General features: G+C 39.2%; 3 protein-coding genes across 3 annotated transcripts; 1 reads left to right on the top strand and 2 right to left on the bottom strand.

Moving 5' to 3' along the window:
* Nucleotides 1-319: 319 nt before the first annotated feature.
* On the bottom strand, nucleotides 320-5,695 carry LOC128742049 (thioredoxin domain-containing protein 11). Its single transcript, XM_053838241.1, has 8 exons — nucleotides 4,864-5,695; nucleotides 4,322-4,763; nucleotides 4,068-4,262; nucleotides 3,031-4,011; nucleotides 2,608-2,973; nucleotides 1,044-1,237; nucleotides 853-982; nucleotides 320-788 (listed from the first exon to the last, which is right to left on the bottom strand). Exons 1-8 carry the CDS (start codon nucleotides 5,364-5,366, stop codon nucleotides 540-542), a joined length of 3,060 nt encoding a protein of 1,019 aa, XP_053694216.1. The 5' UTR covers nucleotides 5,367-5,695; the 3' UTR covers nucleotides 320-539.
* A 7,638-nt stretch (nucleotides 5,696-13,333) lies between these two features.
* Nucleotides 13,334-13,749, top strand: LOC128743794 (INO80 complex subunit C). Its single transcript, XM_053840459.1, has 2 exons — nucleotides 13,334-13,481; nucleotides 13,543-13,749. The coding sequence occupies exons 1-2, from the start codon at nucleotides 13,334-13,336 to the stop codon at nucleotides 13,737-13,739; spliced, it is 345 nt and encodes a 114-aa protein (XP_053696434.1). The 3' UTR covers nucleotides 13,740-13,749.
* A 1,762-nt stretch (nucleotides 13,750-15,511) lies between these two features.
* On the bottom strand, nucleotides 15,512-18,204 carry LOC128743901 (putative ankyrin repeat protein RF_0381). The gene is made up of 6 exons (XM_053840589.1): nucleotides 18,192-18,204; nucleotides 17,092-17,368; nucleotides 16,608-17,029; nucleotides 16,117-16,355; nucleotides 15,900-16,052; nucleotides 15,512-15,829 (listed from the first exon to the last, which is right to left on the bottom strand). The coding sequence occupies exons 1-6, from the start codon at nucleotides 18,202-18,204 to the stop codon at nucleotides 15,512-15,514; spliced, it is 1,422 nt and encodes a 473-aa protein (XP_053696564.1).
* Between the last annotated feature and the right edge of the window lie 424 nt (nucleotides 18,205-18,628).

Here is an 18,628-nt window from a genome sequence, read left to right as displayed (position 1 = left end):
TATATTAATCACTCACTAAGTTCTCCCTGCTTTTTACACTTTACCAAAGTTGGTAAATATTTGTAGTAAATCAACAGATGTTTAATCTACATCCTATTAACGTTTGTTTTTTTCTCTCTTATGGTATATACAGCTCCAAACAATATAGCATGATTGAAGTTCATTTAAATTTTAATCATTGCAACACGTGTAAAGATACTTGACGTGACATTGCAGATGTTATATCCGACGTTTGTGTGAAAATATCTACCACGAGATCCGATCTACGCAGTAAACTTTTTGTAGTTCATATTAGGAACAATTTAAAGAGTAATATTTAAAATAACAAAAATAATTTATTAGTTTATTTTTCCGGTGACTTGAAGGAAATAAATTGCAATATCAAAGAAAAAACTACTAGTAGTTTTTGGAACCGTAAAAGTGACTCTTCATATAAAATGAATATTATTTTTCGTTCTGCCAACCAAGGAAGCACTTTGGCAATTTCCTAGAAGACTTTTTCGATAAACTTTCGACCTTGGGCAGTCGCGCACAGTTTCTCACACCGTCATTTGCCACATAGTGAGGATTGTATCGGCGTGGGCTTTTAGTCGAGTAAAATCACAGGAATGGCTGAGACAACCGAGCGTGGTTAGATAGAACTCCTGCAGAACCTGCAGCCGACGCAGCACTTGCGCGGCTCTGGCCGGACGATTGGTAGACTTTCGATAGAGGCGCAAATTGAGCGAGATGCCATTGCTAAGCTCACGCTTCATTGTCTGTAGGCATTCGTCGCGAGATGGTGACGACTAAAATGAGAATTAGTTACTTAATTCAACGATCGTAATCTTTACATTTTAGTCCGGGTTTTACCTTCACAGTGTCACAGATAAGATAGTTGGCATGGATTCTTTCGGGAGGTGTGAGATTTGCTAGAATAAATCCCAGAACGTTCGGCACAGTTAGCTGTAGGTGGCGAGAAAAAATCCGACTTTCGGATTTTCTGAAAAACAAAAATGTAATTACAAATTACAAATTTTCTAGTTTAGAACTCGTTTCGTTACCTTTGATTGGGGAATATAATTAACGTTGGGAATAGATCCATACTGTATTCCCACTGCAGATCGTTTTTGTCTCCGTCGATCCGGACAAATTCTAGCCGTGGCTGCTGGCGCAGTATTCGCGACACTGTGAGCAGCTGCTGTGAGAGCAAACTGCAGAAGGCACATTGAGTTGAGTAGAAGTGGACGATGACAGTCTGGAAGTGAGGAATGAAAAAAACATGTTGAACAACTTTATTTTCGTGTTTTAAACAGCTTTCTTTTTGGGCACTGTCACATAGAGCCGGACTGACTGGCACTGTGTCAAGCAGTTGTCTCCATTCAACACGATCTTGGGCCACACGCCGCCAATGTCCCAGTCGTCTCAGAAGTCGCAAATAACTCTCGATCTTGTCGAGCTATCCTGCACGTTGAGCCTCCCAGTTCCTGGTACCGGTGTGGTTGTTGGTGAGAACTGTTTTCGTCGCACTGCCGTCTCGTATCCTTACGACGTGTCTAGCCCACCGTAGCCTATCGACTTTCGCCAGATGTACGATGGGAATCCCTCCAAGTAGTGTTTGTAGCTGGTGACTCATACGCCTCCGCCACTCTCCGCTTTCAGTTTGTATTCCGCTAAATATTTTCTGCAGCACCTTCCGTTCACGGTAACGGTAACGGTAACACGGTAATGGCAGGCCATCCGTGAGCAGTGTCACAGCTTCCTGTCCATAGAGAACTACCGATCTAATAAGGGTTTTGTATATTATCAGCACCGTACGACGGTGCAGTGTTTTGCAAAGGGTAAAGTAGGCCAGATTTCCCGCTTGAATGCATCGTTGGATCTCCTTGCTAATGTTGTTGTCGATGCAGCTCGCTGCGTCTCGAAGGAACTCGAGAGGGTTCCCGAGATGCGCACGAAACAAACTACTCGATCCAATGTAGCTCTGATCAGTCGCGTCAGTTTGTCCGAAAACCCGAGTTCTTGCATTATCTGTGATGGCTGGTATCGATCGACTGTATCGTATGCTGCTTTGAAATTGAAAGTACAACGCCTGCATGTCAGACAATGCTCCATCAAACAAAATTTTCTTCCCCTACAGCTCCCTTTAATGCTTTATTTTCTCGTTCAACTGGATTTGTTCAATTTCTATAGTTTTTGCAGCACTTCAAGCAACGCTTTTGCTGACTACCGAAATAAACCGAAAGCTATCGACTCTGCTAGTAATTTCCCCTTCTTCGGAGTAATTGAAACTTAGTTCGTCATAGCTCTCACGGCCATTTGCAACACTACCAAGAACATCCACTACCTGCGACTCAGCCACCGGATTCTTGGGACGTCTTTCCGGCTGGACTGACCCAATATTTTTCGTGTTTACTTTGCAGGACTTCATTGATTCTTGTATTGTTCATTGATTGCAGGACTGCATTGATTTCTTCTTGAGGGCCGGATCCTTCGTTTTCTAGATCACAGAATATGAGCCTTGCAGTTGCCCGAAATGCGTAAACTACATTTCATTTTTCCATTTAATGTTTAATTCTGCCTGATAGATTAACATGCATCGAGCTATAATTTACTAGTTCGACTTACCTTGTTTGTGTTGATCACGGCTTGCTGAAAGTTGCGAGAATTTATCTCCCTTATATAATGATGTTCGTGGTCCGGCACCATTTGCCCATTCATCGTTTGGTGAGATCCTTTGCTAGTGACTTGCTGTGACGCATTTTTTTCAATGTCCACCTGTCGTTTTCGTTCGACCGAAGACTCTTTTCGTTTGACTTGCATTGTACGCTTGTTTTCCTTTCGAAACTCGCTCATGTTGAACGAATGGGTATTCTTGAAAGCTACGTTATTCGCCCGTAGAAACCGTGGATAACTTCTATTGTAAAAATCGTACACAAATTTGGACATTGAAGCTAAGCTGATAGCGTCTTTCAACAAGTAGGTTGATTCATCCTGCGGATAAATTGAAAAATTGAATTCAATTACATAAAAAATCCTTCAAAAATCTACCTCGTGATCGACGATTATCGCTACGGACTTATTGGCTTCAGTCAGAACATCAACACCTAATCTTTCCGCAAACGCATGATACAAAGCACTGTCCATTCCCAAAAATGTGAGCGTTTTATTGGACTTGCAGGCCATCCCCTGGATCAGGTCTGTGTAATTGTCATCCCGATCAGCAGGCTCGCGGAAGAAAATTTCATTTTGATCCATCTCACTTAGTTGTAGTAACTCGCATTGCTTCCGCTGATATAGTTTCCGCAACATTTGTGACCCCCGATAATCCTCGTCTGCATCCAGCAACGAAATCGTCGGTTGCTTTGACCTATTATCACCTTTCACTGAGCCATACAAACTGGAATGTTTACGCTTTCTTTTTGAGCAGGTTTCTTCTGGCTCGTAATTAAGTGAATTTTCGTTGTCAGTAACTTCGCACTCATAGAACCTTTCGTCGCACTTCACCCGTTCGATTTCGCAATAATCATGAGGCCCGCCTCCTAAAGAGCGAATTTTTTGACGACCTTCGGTAAATTTTGATGTATTCAGAACATTCACAAATGAAACTGCTACTGTATTGGAAGCAGTACAAGCTTTTTTTCTCTCATCGCCATCTTCATTGCTCTGATAAGGATTGTTTTTCAACATTAGGATGCAATTATTCTTTAGTTGCACGTATGTTTCGGCATTAAGCCGTCGATGCTCTGCGATGTATCGCTTCGCCATCTCTTCTATCCATTTATCGCCCCGGCAGTTGTAGTACTGCATCCCCAACTGTCGAAGCAGCATATATGCATCGGACGGAGATGTGGCATCATAGAGTGTACGAGGAGTGAAATAAAAGAGAACTGGGCCGTGCTTAAAGTACGGAGCCAGGGAGGCAGACTTAGTAGCTCCAGGTGGGGCAATCCACATCGAGACTACCTGAATGTGCTTGCCAATCCATTCCACAATCTCTGATTGTGCCCATGTATCATTGCCAGTGAATTCCTAGAAAGAAGATTGTTTGTTATTCAATTTAACTTAGCACATAGGCAACCAGTTACAATTGTCTCATTCCAAAGATAGAGTCGAATCGCTGGAATTTCCTCTACCCCAAATGCGTTGGAAGACTCTCCGGTGACTATTCCAAATGCAACTTCTTGGAATGGATCCTTCTCCAACCATTTAAGGGACGTTTGATAAAAACTACTGTACTGTTTAGAGTTTGCTTTTAAGTCCAAGAATGCTACCACAACCGCCTGCGAAAAATTCAACATGAAACAATCAACGTAATATAGTGGGTCCGAAAAATACTCACATCCTTTCCTGTCATAAAACTCATTAGATCGCCTGGACCCGTTAGCCGATGAATGGGTTTAATGAGTGACTGTACAAATCGGGTGAGAGCAGCGTTGGTCCATGCCTGATGGTACTGAACTGCCAGCCCGTTCGGTTGGTAAGCCATCAGCACCGGCCACGAGTGCACTTTGGAGTATTGCAGGCGACATTCGCCTCCGGGCTGCCAACAGTTGATGGCAGCGAAGTGCGCCTCTCGGAAGTAAAGCCGAGCGACGTGCTCGTAAACGGAGCGAGCATGCTGACTTTCGGCGCACCAGGGTGCGTAGTAAAATACGAACGATAGCTCCGACTGGGAGACGCGAGTCTGTGTGGGACCCAAAGCACCCGAGGGCCAGTCGTGAACCAGTGATCCTCGAGAAAAAAATGGAACCGCAGGAGGTGCCTTGGAAATTCGCGGTTTGCTAGCAGAGAGGTAAACACGTTGACATAATAGTTAACATTAAAGTAAAAAAATTAAAATTTATCGTACAAATAGATCGTCTGAATATGCTTGAACCATACCTGTTCTGAATTGATGCGTACGTTGTTAGTATCAGGGCCAAAATGCACAAAACTTCCCGGCCGTAGATAATTATCATACTGATTCGGCTATGTCTTCGGCTTGGATTGATGCTGTTTATATCGCTTCCAGTAGTATCTAAAATTTCAGCGCTTTGGTATTGATACTTTTGCACTGTATCACTTGCTAACTGTAGTTCTTGTTCCACGTCGCCAGTCTCATTTTCTTGCTGTTCTTTCAGGCTATTATTATCGCAATTAGAATCAACAACCTGTGTTAACCCTGACACAGTGCCTGCTGCCGTTGCTTTCTTCGCTGGCCCATTGTCGGAAGATGCTGATGAGTCTGGATCCTGGCAGGTTTGTTTCTCCCACGTATTCAGACTCGAACTGATTCGGCGGCGAATATTGTACTGCTGATTTTCGGCTGCTGCCGCTATCGAATGGTACGTAGAATTGCACTCGTCGTCCGCTGTTTGCCTCCAGGCTGGTGTTAGTGTACTCATAAGGAATCGCAATTATTTTTATTCGTAGTCGTCGTCGTTGCTGCTTTTGCTGGCGTACGACCCAGAAACAACACGTCATTACCAGCTTAGTACCAAATCACCTATAGAGCATCCAATATCCAATGAAGGAGCAGCTAATCAGCATCACACATTATCACTTTTTTATTCACACTGTGCCGCACTTTGGCTATGCTTCTTGAAAACGTGAGAACAATGACTCTTCTTATCAACTCACGGCATTTGATCTCGAGTTATCTCACTAGCGCATTATAAAATCATGTCAAAATACCGTTAATCTAATTATTATTTGATAAAAATGTAAGATATTGCAAAGGAAAATATGTTGACAATTCGTAGCTCCTATTTGACAGCTGACAATAAATTGTGCAGCGATGCCAGTATTCGATAAAACTAGAAATTAATAAATTTTTTAATTACATTTACATATTTTTCTGTTTTTTCAATGCGAGTAATAAATATCATAATAAAAAAATGTGGTTTTCCTTAAACATAAGTTTTAATTTTTTTTTAAAGTTCAGTGCTATTTAGCAATGATACATAAGAAACTTAAACAGTAAGCTCGGAGTATTTGTAGGTAAAATTTTTCACCTATTGCGCAAAAAGTCTTTTTTTGTATTACAGCACATACAATATATTCATTTAACGTAATAACACAATCAGGGCTATGGTGTGTTTGTCAAACTCCATATATTCGTTGCGTTACTAACATGCACCAAAAATTTGGCTCTTAGGGTTACCATTTTTTCCAAATTAGAGTGACCAAGAAATTTTTCCAATATTTTTATAAATTTTTTACTTTCAATTAAGGCGTTTTTTTTAATTGGTTAGAAATTGAAATAACAGCGAAGAAAAAATTTGACTTACATATAAAACTAAATCGCTTGTGAAACTTTAAGCTCGTTTTAATTAATTACAATAAAAATTCATTACGACAATTATCAATGACCTTCAAACAAAACAAGTTTGGTTAGCTTAATATGAATAGACTGAATGCTTTTTACTATTGAGTATTTGTGTTTTTATGAAGAACGAACATTGGAAGAACTGGGATTGTTGTTTTTGAAATACTACTGCAAATACTAAATAGGAGGAATTTTTTATGGGGATGATGATTTCGATGCTAGGTACGAAATTTTCGCTTGACACCACCCCCCTGAACACAATGCAATAATTAGGCTTATACAAATTTGGAAAAAAGTTTATGTCCTGGTCTCGAAATATTGTTCAAGGGGGGGGCAAGAAAAAAATAATAACATCAAACCTTCAATAACTAAACAAAGGAGAAGAAACCAGTGTATATTTTTCCAGATTAATAAAAGTTCCTTACAAAAAAGTTGTACTGTACTTAAATTTTAGTTCAAACCAAAACAACTTTTAAATTTTTTTGATCCAAGTACATAAAGTAAGTATTCTGGCAGAGATGAATCAACTTGAAAATAGTGGAGTGCTACAGGATCACTTTAGAGAGCCATAAACGTGTAAATTGACCTTCATTTAAATTTTGTTTTTTACTTGCATGTCACTCGGTTAGTTACCTTGTATTTTAGAATAATCCAAATCTGTGTCACTTACTAGTTCAGAACTCGGTACCCACGAAATAGTATCGGAATCTAATCTTCACGTAAAAATGGCAATTTAGGTCCCTAAAACTTTTTTAGGTGGAACGCATGTGCTATGCTACTGACATTTAAAAAAAAAATCTGACCATTCACGTTTGAAACCGCTTGTTTCTTGGTCAACCTTTTAGTCATATGAATATCAGCCCATTCCTCAGCTGATGCTGGTTCTCAACAATAACGTATTTATCTTTGATATATTAAGGATGCAAACGCACCACTATCAGAAGCGATTGTCATTGTTTGACTAATAGCATTTGTCCAGTCCGGTGCACTTCGGATGACGTGCAGTACTGCGCTGGGAGTTGTTTTTCAAATATCAAGGCTTCTAATAGCCCTCTGTCGAAGAACCTTGATCTTTAATTGAAAACATAACAGGTGTTCCGAGTCTTTTTTTCTGTGCTACAGAATCGACATATATCACCTTGCAGTTTCCCCATAAGCTTCAGATGATAGCGGCAGGCTTGCTGATTATCGCGAAAGCGCTATACTCTCTTTGTTAGTTATTCTCCAGAGAGTTGCACTACCAGTGAAAAAAAGCTTCTCAGATCAGCATCGATCAGCCTTGCGGTTGAAGCTATTCGGCATATTTCGCTTTTTCATGTTCTTCGTTCTTCTCTGAATTATCGCCTGCATGGCAGGCAACAAGTATAGCTCACTAATGAGTTACGAGCTAATGCGATTCATAAAGCAGTCTTCAGCTAAAGGAGTGTTCAATAGTGAGCGATATCATCTACATTCTTCATGAAGAATATTTTTTTGTTCTTCCTCGCGAATGAATGAATGATTTTAGGAAACAAGGGAAACCAGTTATTCATGTTGAATGGCAAAATTCGTTGTGATGGTAAACAGAATCAGAAGTTTTATTGCATTGCGGCTAGGTAACCTAAAACTTTTCTTCTTAATTCTATTATTTGGTCGGCGTTAAGTCAAACCGAACAAAGTTTTGTTACTTTGATTTCGAGAAAAACGATGTCAAAGTTTGCTACTACTGTGTAGTTTAAAGGTTTCAATTGTTCGAAATCATTTCATATCTTTGGCTGTTTAAAACATTTATGTATTCTGATTAGAGTGAATTGTAGCTTAGGAAATTCTTAACCGTTTGTTGTCATTAACTTAAATTATTTAAATTTTGCGACTTGGTCCGGTCTGATTTAACACCGACCATTTATAAATCGTAGAATTACAAGGAAAACTCAGTTTTTTTCCATTTTGCATAATCTTCTAAGACGAACTGTAGGTCTAATTATAACGATATATAAGACATTATAACAAACCTTAAGTAACTTTGTTCATCGTTATACAGAATATAGCCATAGTTGTGGCTGTGAAATGTGAGGGTCGACGAAGTTTGATGGTATTATCAGCAGCTACGCTTACTTTTTATTATTAAATTAAGGCTTCGTGATCGAAAAACAAATGAAAAATGAATTTCTCTCGTTATATTAAGCAAATTCGATAGACGCTGCTCATGTAATATTACGTTTTTAGCTTCGTATACCTTTATCTCAAAAACTAAACAAAGTGTTGAATAATTGTTTGTTGACAGACGTTTGAAGAAAATGTTTAAAATTTGTGAGCTTTGGCCACACCTTTTTTTTTTTTTTTTTTCCTGTATGGACTCATCACTGCGACCAGTAAGTTAGATCTATTGTGATATCGCCCGGGTGTTTGTTGTATAACCCGCACTGCATTTATTTTAGCTATAGTCGCTATTGAGTGAGCGATATGCTTATTGAATTTCTTTTTTTTATGCGTGCTTGTGTGTAATTGGGTACCCTTCTTTCAATGCTTTACTCTACTTTATCCACCTCGTTCCACATGACAGCGCACAGTCCCCAATTATAGTCATCCCTGGCGTAGCAAACCAGTGCATTTTTACTACAAGGGTCTCATTTTTGCACTGTCAATAGGCCATATCGGGATAATATAGAACTCAGCATGAAGGAAGGGCGATGAGGGGCCTGAGAATAAACCCATGCTAAAGTCACTTTGACATCGAATGGCCTGATTCTACTAAGATTCGAACCCATGACCATTCGCTTGTCAAAGCAGACTCGGTAACCTTGCGGCTACAGAGCCCCCCTTGGCCACACCTACATCGCATAATGCAGTTTGAGAAAAATTTGTTGATTTTTTAATATATTTATCAACAAAAATCAGTTGGGGATAAGTCAAGTCAAAGTAATTTTTTTTGCAATCATTTTCAAGTGATTTTCAACAACCTGCATGGCATCACGAAGTAATAAGAGTTAATATTTAAAAATATGACAATCGAATTGTTTTTCTAACTCCGCTAGTTCACTATTTTTCAAAAAACATTCCTATTGGCAAAGGTGAGACACAGAGACGTAGGTGGCACTGAGACATAGCTTTCGCCACGCAATTTTTTTTTTGAAAATTTTTGCTTGTGTTCAATTGCAAATCAAACTATAGGGATTGACTGTAAATAAATTCTGAAGTGTAAGTTAAAAGTTAGATTTCTAGGATTCATCCCTTATATGAGTATAAACGTATATGTGATAATAATCAAAATTTTCAATCAAACCCAATAATAATGTATGTACAATGAGAATTTTTTAATCGAGCAAAAAAAAATATGGATTTTAGGCATTTTTATTTTAAGTTTAAACGTGAAAACCAAATCTATTCTTGCTTTTAATATATTCGTTGTTAATTTCTATGCAAAAATCTACGAAAAAAACTGCAAGGTATACAGCCCTAAGGGTTGTACGAATGGGTGACGTAGGACTATATCAGATCATTAGATCAAAGGCTAATGTAAACTGCATTTCTGGCATATGTATGTTTATAAGAATCTGTGAGTGTCATTGTTTAAGTGAATGTTTAAAAGAAAAGAGTGAAATATTCAGATTCAATTCTTCATTAAATGCAATGGTGGCTATGAAAATACGTGGACGAGGGTTCATAAGCACAACGCCTGCAACCAGGTATAGTAAGTAATGAATAACCAGCCCACAGGGGTCTCAGTATGCCAACTTTGGTTCCATTTGCTTGATTAGTTCTAAATTCCTAAGGAAATTTGTATTTTATTTATTTGGAAGCCCCCCTCTTAGAAGGAGAAGGGGTCTCAGTACACTATAGAAAAAAATCCTACCTTCTAAAACCCCCACATGCCAAATTTGGTTCCATTTGCCTGATTAGTTCTCGAGTTTCGAAGAAATTTGTGTTTCATTTGTATGGGAGCCCCCCCCCCTCTTACACCGCTCATGAAATTGCTCTCGCACCCGCCATAAAATTGCTGGTCATTTTATCTTTCCAACGACATATAAATTGTTCAGTTTCGTTCAGTAGTTTAGTAGTTATTAGCATTTGAAATCTTTCATTCCAACATAACACTTCCATTTTCGATTTCACAAAGTGCTACCCAGTCCCAGATAGTAAACAAAGACGTAGTCCTACGTCAAAAACGAAAGAAAATCTTTTGGCCAATTTTCGGAAATTCCGCCGTTTGAATTTCCATTTCTATTTCATGCTAGAAGCGTTAACTCAACTCGTACACTCATTTTTCAAGTTTTTCAGTCTGTAGAGCCCACTGACAATTGATTTTATAAAAAAAAAATTAACTCATATCCTACAAATTATTTTTTTGCCCCCCGATTTTTCATGCCAGTTTCCAAGGGGGGGGGGGGGTGACAAAAACTTTTGAAATGATTTGCAATGGCCTAACTATTTTAAAACTGAAAAGGTACCCGGGTACCCTGTTGTACACATAACGGTCAAATAAAAATAATTCAAGAATGTGCTAGGTGCAATAGTGATATTTCTCTTAATCCTGGGGTGCGTAAACATTTCTTAGCGTCACCCAGTTAATTTATTTTATCAACACCTTTATTAATTTCAAATATATTCGTATGGTTAGGAAAATATATCACATAGATGATCATTTTTTCAGTCCTCAATGAATATATGTAAAATATCAGTAACTACTGAGATAAATAATTGTTTGTCCAGTGCAAGTCTTTGTTGATTGCAAGAACGCAAAATTTGCTTGAAATTTGTATAGGAAAATTATTTCTTGCTATTTTAATTCTACGAGTAACTATTTGTATAAACCAGCTACAGATCGAATCGATTTTGGCACGTTTCACGGATTATTTTAGACACGGCCGTATTCGAAAATCAGTTTTATTCTTTTTTAAAAACAAAACTGACATCTCAGAATATTTCTTCGAGGCGGACCTGGCAATTCTGAAGGCATAGCGGACAATTACCGAAATTATTACGAAATAAAATTAGAAACAAAATATATCAATGTTGTGCGTACATACAAGCACACGTACATACATCACAAATACATAAATACTCATACATATACATGCAAGCACACATACATACATTAATACATAAAATGGACTCTTGATAGATGTTTTGTTATCCACGTTTTGACGGTTTTATATACGTTCCTTACGTATTCAAGTTTAAATATAGTTTAATTTCGTTTGTTAGGTCTAAACAGAACAGTTTTCAAATAACGTATGCTTATATACTTATATAAAATTCAATAATGATCTTTCATTTGCCACCAAGATCATCCAAATCTGTCTACCGACTCTGAGAAAAGTGAGTGCAAAACGTTCATAAGCACACACATACGTACACTCGCACATACGTACACTCACACATACATGCATACACACTATCTTATAAGGTTTCCAAAAATAAAATACGGAAACAGCTTGCTTTTACATTTTATCCGTTATCTGCAGCCAACTACACTAAAGTATTATTCATCGCCTCGGTGATAAATTTTTGTTCGCTTCTTCATGAAGATCGAAGTTCGAAGCATTCGAAGAAGAGTGAAGAATATCATGTACGCTTCGCACTACAAACGGACCGAAGGCGAAGAATAGAAAGCGCAAAGATAAAACAGAAACGTTCGGCCTATGTATTACTCTCTCGCAAATCGCATCGCTGCAAGCATTCTAGTGTTATTATTATCTTCATTCTGGAGCAGTGAGGCGTTATTGAATCTTCGAATGCGTTCGTGCTTGAAGACTAAAAATAGGCGTTATGATGCGATTATCAGCAAGCCTGGATAGCGGTTTGGACAATGTCCTGTTATAAGATCAGTATATATGTTTCAAAACCTCTAGGATTTTGCGAACTATTGAAATGTTTGGAGAATAAACTGTTTCGAATGCCTAGCAATGAAAGTGTTATTCCAATTTAATTCCACTTTCGTACATTTCCATACTAAAGCTCAGTAAAAAAGCAATATAACTTAACATGACTTGGTTTGATGTAATGGTCGGGACCACCGTTAATCCCAATGATAATCACAACATGACAATAGGCAGAAAAGTTTCGAACAGTTCAGTGACATCCTTTCTGCATGCATCCAATGCATGGTAAAAAGTTGTATCTTTAAGTTTTTCGTCCCTTACATCCAAAATTAGGGTAGATACAAGGACACTACAGAATAAAACGATCAATTTGAAGCCCCGAAAGCACGGAAAGCTGATGTTCCGGAGTGTGTAATTTGTTGTATTTCTATTTTAATCTTATCTACTACCTATGACAGCAAAATATAATCCCACAGCAATTCGGAATATCTTCGTCAAAAGTGGTAGCAAATTTCACTAATACATTGTTTAGTTGATTGATGCCTCAATCTAATTCGGTTCTTTTGAAGCAAGTTGAATTAATGGAACCAAATTTAAAGTAACTGGAGTAAAAGTCTATTTCCAAGCATCCCAATTTTCGGCGTTGGAACTTAAAGGTTAAGCACAATAGTCGCCTGTGACCTGTAGCAGGAATCAGAAAGCATAGAGGGTGTAGGATAGTTGATTGAGACTAACGGGATAATTACTTTAACTTTGCACGAATTGGGTAATTTAGAGATGTAAACTGGTTGAATTGCAAAAATCTGCTTACCATTAAAGAATGCAACATAATTGCATTTATTTTTTTGCCCCTTCAAATTTCGAAAATTTTTGAAGGGGGGGGTGACATAAACTTTTTTTCAAATTTGTATAAGCCTTATTGCAATTATTATGTTATGTTGTGTCGGTTATGCAAATATGTAATAAAAAATCTGGCATCTTTGCAATTAATGCAGCATAAATTTCAGCATAAATTGGAACTGAACACAAGACTGAACAGCTGTTCGAACCGTTCGAACCGGTTCAAATTTCAGGGTTCAACCGATTGCTTAATACTGAACTTTGTTTACCTTTACTTCTAAATAAAGTTTTAATAAAAATATTTTTGGACACGTTTTGCGCGTATTTTAGTTTAGTTTATAAATAGTATCTAAGTTGGTGACGATTAATTTGTACCAAAGGCGTTATTACTCTCGTTTTCACAATGGAGGAACAACCGATGCCTGTTTTCAAACGGATGACTTTAGCCCAAACCAATCCGATCGCCGGCAATAAAAAACGAACGTGGAAATCTTTGAAACAAATTTTGGCTTACGAACGGACGCTACCTTGGAAGGAATCCGACGTTACTTGTAAATATTAAAAGTATGTTAGATCATTAAAGCATGTTTGATTTCCATATGTTTTCAACAGATTCATCGATCAATGGGCCACCGTCCTTCGTGCCGGCAAAAAAATACTCTGACATATCGGGTCTAATTGCTCCGTACACCGATCCTCATTCCAAGCTGCACTACCACAATGCAGAAGAATTTCAAACCGTACGCAGTTTACCGATGGATATTACGGCCGGTTTTCTTGCCCTTCGTGGCGCTAGCAGCATTGTTTAAGTAACGGATTTTCCTGTCAATTTATAGTTAAGAGTAAGGTAAATACTAAATTTAATTCTATTATAATTTCAATTAAATACATACGAGCTAGAGTTAGAAAACGATAGCAAAGTATTTGAAAGTATGTAGGATGTCTCACACTCTAACTGGTCTGGGCTCAATTTCAGTCGATGGAAGTGAGATTTTTTGAGACGCAAATCTGAAGGTCAATGTCGATAGGTTGATAGATAGGCCAATAGCCGTAGAACAGCGGTGGCCAAACTGCGGCTCGCGCGCATGCGGCTCTTGAATATGGTCCTTGCGGCCCGCGGACTGGTTTGATGGATGGTGGACGGAAACTGAAGGTTGAATTTGTTAATGTCAGAAGTCATTCCGGGTGGGGGATCTTTTGAGAAGATCTGATTTAGCCCGTATTATGCTTATACCGCGGCCACCACTGCTGTAGAATGTCCACCGAGTGCTTCATTTACGTGAGCTAGAAAGTAGACTATGTATTCCCAACCACTAACTTGACCTACAGACATTGGTCCGTAACCGTTGGTTACAGCATCTTGCTTGTCTCAGGTGTCCGCTGCAGCGTGAGATTTTAGTTCCTGCACAATCACTAGCCTCCCAGTTGACCTCCAGCTATGACAAGCCAATCTTAGTATGTTGGATGTTGGAATCTCAGCTAGGAGATAATGTTGAAGTCAATAGGATAGTAGCACTATTCCCGCAATGGTCGTAGAAGGCCAAATTCCATCAGAACGTAGCACCAAGAGCTTACTTGCTTACTTGCATTGCGTGCTTTACTACTTGATACCATTCCGACTTCTCTGAATGAGATAATATTTCTCATACCTTTGGGTTGTTTTTTCGCTTCACCGTTCCTGGTTCTACGTACCTATTCAGTACTGGTTTTGCTGTAGGGACGCGCGAGTTCGTGATTCATTCTTTACCTCCATAAACTGTTCTCTTGCATGTCGCCATAAAAGGTTCTTAACACTCGTCCGTAAATTCCGACTGCTCGCAGGTAGTTTTCTAGCTTTGGTTAAAAATGATGCCATTTTTTGTTTTTTTTATGTTTGGTCAATAAGCTAAACGCAGTGGGAACATTACTTCCGCATTAGGTCTTGGATATAGAAATATATGACACTACTAGACATTTTAAATAATACAACTTTATTGAGAATTACATATTTACACGATTATATCACCAACAAGTTCCAAAGTCTGCAAGAATATTATCTTGATTATCATGTGTTCAATATTTATATGAGCCTTTTGTGCTTATATCATGCTAAGCATTACTTTTATAACATTTCGGGTAAATCTCGATTTTTACAAAGTTTAGCTTCAAAAACCACACGGTCTCACTGAATGGGCGGGGATTTTCTGCATTACTGAACGTCAGATACCACCAGCAAACAACCATTCACTTGAGAAAAGTGGCAGTGTTTCGGTATTAAACTCTATGGTCCAATGACAAATTACTGAGGAGTGTTTTCCTTCTTCATAGAATCAAATGTAGACTATAGTTTATGTTTTATCATTACTTAATTTTGCCTAACGAAAATTCATTCGTAAGCTAATGAAAAGTCTTGTGTCATGTGAATATTGTTGACGATCTGGACTTGAAGTTTCGATCGCCATTTTCAAACTGGCAGGAGGCGAATGACCCGTTTTAAGTTTTTTTCCCTTTAGTTAACAATTATTTGCATGTTTGTACCTTTTCGTTTAGTCATCGCCTCTCATCCAAACAAAGCAAAAAAAAATCTGCAATAACCTTAGCCTCAAAAACTATGCTCATAAAGCAGATAGCTCTGTAGCTCCCTGGGGATGAACAGGCTGGGTACAAACTCGGGCAGATTGCGTCCAAACATCCTTCTGAAGTGGGCCCGTAGTCGCGACTTCAGCGGAATTGGAGTGGTGGCACGCTCTAGCAGCAGCTCACGTTGCCGGTCGTTGAGGTCCCGATTGCGACGGATCATGCACGGGTCGAATTCTTCGGCAGCATCCAGGACGATTCGAAACGATTCGGATTCGGGATCCATACTGCCGAGACAATTTAGTAGGCCGTCCGGGTCACGGAATTGTGTTTTTAGAATTACCTGCCGGGGTAAAAAATTAAGGAATGGTTATGATTATGATACATATATACAAGAAGAGCTTGGTAAATACCCTTGCGCCATATTTTAGAAGCAGATGTAGTTCTTCCGGTGTTACTACTTCGTTGCTGGCGATCAGTTCGGCTAATGCGGGTCTCAGAACGGCATTAGTGGCGATATCTCCAATGACACGAACATTGGGATCGGCACCGTAGGATAAGAGCATCTGCAACAGTACATTTAAATTGTGATTTTAAAGTAATCAGATTTGAAAAAACTGATTTGTCAACCTTCATGATTTCAACTCTGTGTGGGATATTGTCTGCACATGCCACATGCAGTGGTGATCCAATGATGGGACTGCAACGGTGTACATTAGCTCCATTCTCCAGCAGTATCCGTACCAAGGCAGGATCACCGCGTAATACTGCCAAATCCAGCGGACTAGGTGAATCTGGTTCCGGCAAAGGAGCTGGAATGTCTACACGGGCACCTTGCTTGATGAGCAGTGTAACTAATGAGGCGTTTCCTGGTGGTTTAGAAAGAAAAAGAAGGAAATTTTGTTTCGTTAGATCGTTACGTCGTCGGTAGTCTTGTAAGGTTCTAGTCTAAAAGCATGTGTTTCGTTTAGCTTCAAACGTACCGCCAAATAATTTAAGACCTCGTTTTGTTAAAAAAAGTCCAATGTTTAGTAGACATAAGCACACACATTTAATTAAAAAGGAAGTAGGTATTTGGTTGGATTAGTATTAGTAGAATTGAAATGTTAAAATAAAAGTACCTGATAGTACGGCATAATGAAGCACTGTTCGGTAGTCGTTTCTAGCGTCAGTCATGGCATTCACATCAGCTCCAGCTTGCAGAAGCAGCAATACGGAATCGATGTTACCATTAGTGCGTACGGCTCTCATCAAGGGCGTAATTCCAGAACGATCCCGAGCTTCCGTGTTTGCTCCGAAAGTGAGCAACAATTCCAAGCTTTCAACATCTGTAGCCAAATTGATTTCGGATCCAAAGAAGTATCTTTTGTTAGGATCTGCTCCGCGTTCCAGCAGAAGGCGAGCTACGTCATAGTGACGATTACGAAGAGCCAAACGCAGCGGTTCATCGCACAATGTTGTCCTTGGGTAGGGATCATCGCTCGGCTCTCTGTAGTCCACTTTACAGCCAGCATTCAGTAATATTTTGGCCAAATTGTAGTAGCTGTATAAAATAAGTTGGATTTTTTACAACAATGAAATTGGATGTTCAAAAAAAGCTCTTACCCATGCTCTGCCGCAAGATGAAGGGCGCTGTATCCAACCTCGTCGATCGCATTGATATCGGCGTTACGTACCAACAGCAGATTCACGGCTGGTTCGTTATTCTGCCAGACGGCATAGTGCATTGGCCGTAAACCTTGCGTTACCTGCTCGTTGACTTTGGCACCACAGGCTAGCAGTATACGCAGCTCGTCCATCGGTACCATACGAATGATGGCATCGGCAAGGGCCCGCTGCAGTGGGTTGGCGGCACACTCGGCCGGCATCGTGATGACACGTCCTGCGGATACCAAACCAAACATACAAAACCTTAACATTTCGGAATAATTCTAGGCTTTTAAAAAGTATAATTTTCAGCTCTTTTGGATATTCGAATTAAATGAAATAGAAATAGAAAAAATAAAGTTAGAATCGCCTAGTCATTGGATATTCCTGTAAAAAGTCAATCACCATATAAACCATGTTTACATCGAGCCATGTATTGGCTCGCAGGCTAGAGTAAAGTAAAACATTTATATTAGGTACGTGATGGGAATTGTTCCATTTTTTTGAAACACGTTTACAGGAAAAAAACTTGACTGTTTGATAAAAGTGAATCAGATCAAATGTTACACCATGCGTACCCATAAAGTTCTATTTAATGGAGACGCACGGTCATCAACTTTATCGTTTTTTAATTTAGGTCTTCTGCTTTGGCATTGCATTTTAACTAAGTTTTCAGTTTTAGATTTAGTTCCTAGTCAGTTATTGGAACTAGGAAGATTAGATTTAGAAGTCCTGCTGATAATGAGGAACATGACTGATTTGGTACTAGTTTATGAGCTCACATTAGATAAAAACCATTCATAAAACCGTCTGCAGTCTGTCAATTCACGTGACTTTCGTGAAGCAGCACCGAACTCAGCTGCTTCTGCGCTTTCCTTATTCATTCGACGAACGTCGAACGGCTGTCTTCAAACGAAAATAAACGAAACCACACTCGCTCGCAGCGAGTTGAAAAGTGTTACACATATATTATCTAATCGTTTTTCGCTGTGTTGTTCCTTACTACGCCGGATATTTATTTTCCGTCATTTTATTTCTCGCAAAATTATTACACTGACCTCTTCCGTCCATGTCTGTTCGCGTGTGCTATAGTATCAGAACCGTCTTATGATGGCAGCTCGAAGGTGTATGACTCTGATGCTGATCTCAAAGCGGCGGCTGTCTCGTTCTTTATATTCGCCCGATTTGGCTCACTTTCTTCACTGTTCTCTGGCAGACATGTGCGCTCCTTCAGGCCCCCTCTGCACTACCGGTGCTGATCTCCGGTGTAATTAAACAAAAGATTTTCTCGGTATTGCGTTTTAAGGAAATCTCGCTGTACTTTGTAACCTATTTGATGACCTGATTCTTTTTTTTGTTCTTTTATATACAACTAAATAGCGCGCGCGCGTGTTTGGGTTTTCACAGAGGCAAAGCAAACGAACGACTAAGCGTGTAGAGGGAAAAATAGAGGACAATGGTTGCGATTGAACTGAGATTTCGGTAGCCAGAGCAA

Source organism: Sabethes cyaneus, chromosome 3 (assembly GCF_943734655.1).
Source record: "Sabethes cyaneus chromosome 3, idSabCyanKW18_F2, whole genome shotgun sequence".
NCBI lineage: Eukaryota > Metazoa > Arthropoda > Insecta > Diptera > Culicidae > Sabethes > Sabethes cyaneus.
Note: the sequence above shows the minus strand (reverse complement) of the source record. Positions and strands in the feature narration are given on the sequence as shown.

What these genes read in the sequence shown, in the direction of transcription:
- LOC128742049 (XM_053838241.1), bottom strand. Translation starts at nt 5,366, where the DNA reads ATGAGTACACTAACACCAGCCTGGAGGCAAACAGCGGACGACGAGTGC. An exon ending in ATCTTTGGAATGAGACAATT is followed by an intron (nt 4,012 to 4,067) that starts GTAACTGGTTGC and finishes TCTTCTTTCTAG; the next exon opens with GAATTCACTGGCAATGATAC. An exon ending in CCGTGATCAACACAAACAAG is followed by an intron (nt 1,238 to 2,607) that starts GTAAGTCGAACT and finishes CCTCACTTCCAG; the next exon opens with ACTGTCATCGTCCACTTCTA.
- LOC128743794 (XM_053840459.1), top strand. Translation starts at nt 13,334, where the DNA reads ATGGAGGAACAACCGATGCCTGTTTTCAAACGGATGACTTTAGCCCAA. An exon ending in GAAGGAATCCGACGTTACTT is followed by an intron (nt 13,482 to 13,542) that starts GTAAATATTAAA and finishes TGTTTTCAACAG; the next exon opens with ATTCATCGATCAATGGGCCA.
- LOC128743901 (XM_053840589.1), bottom strand. An exon ending in CATCTTGCGGCAGAGCATGG is followed by an intron (nt 17,030 to 17,091) that starts GTAAGAGCTTTT and finishes TATTTTATACAG; the next exon opens with CTACTACAATTTGGCCAAAA. An exon ending in TTCTAAAATATGGCGCAAGG is followed by an intron (nt 15,830 to 15,899) that starts GTATTTACCAAG and finishes TTACCCCGGCAG; the next exon opens with GTAATTCTAAAAACACAATT.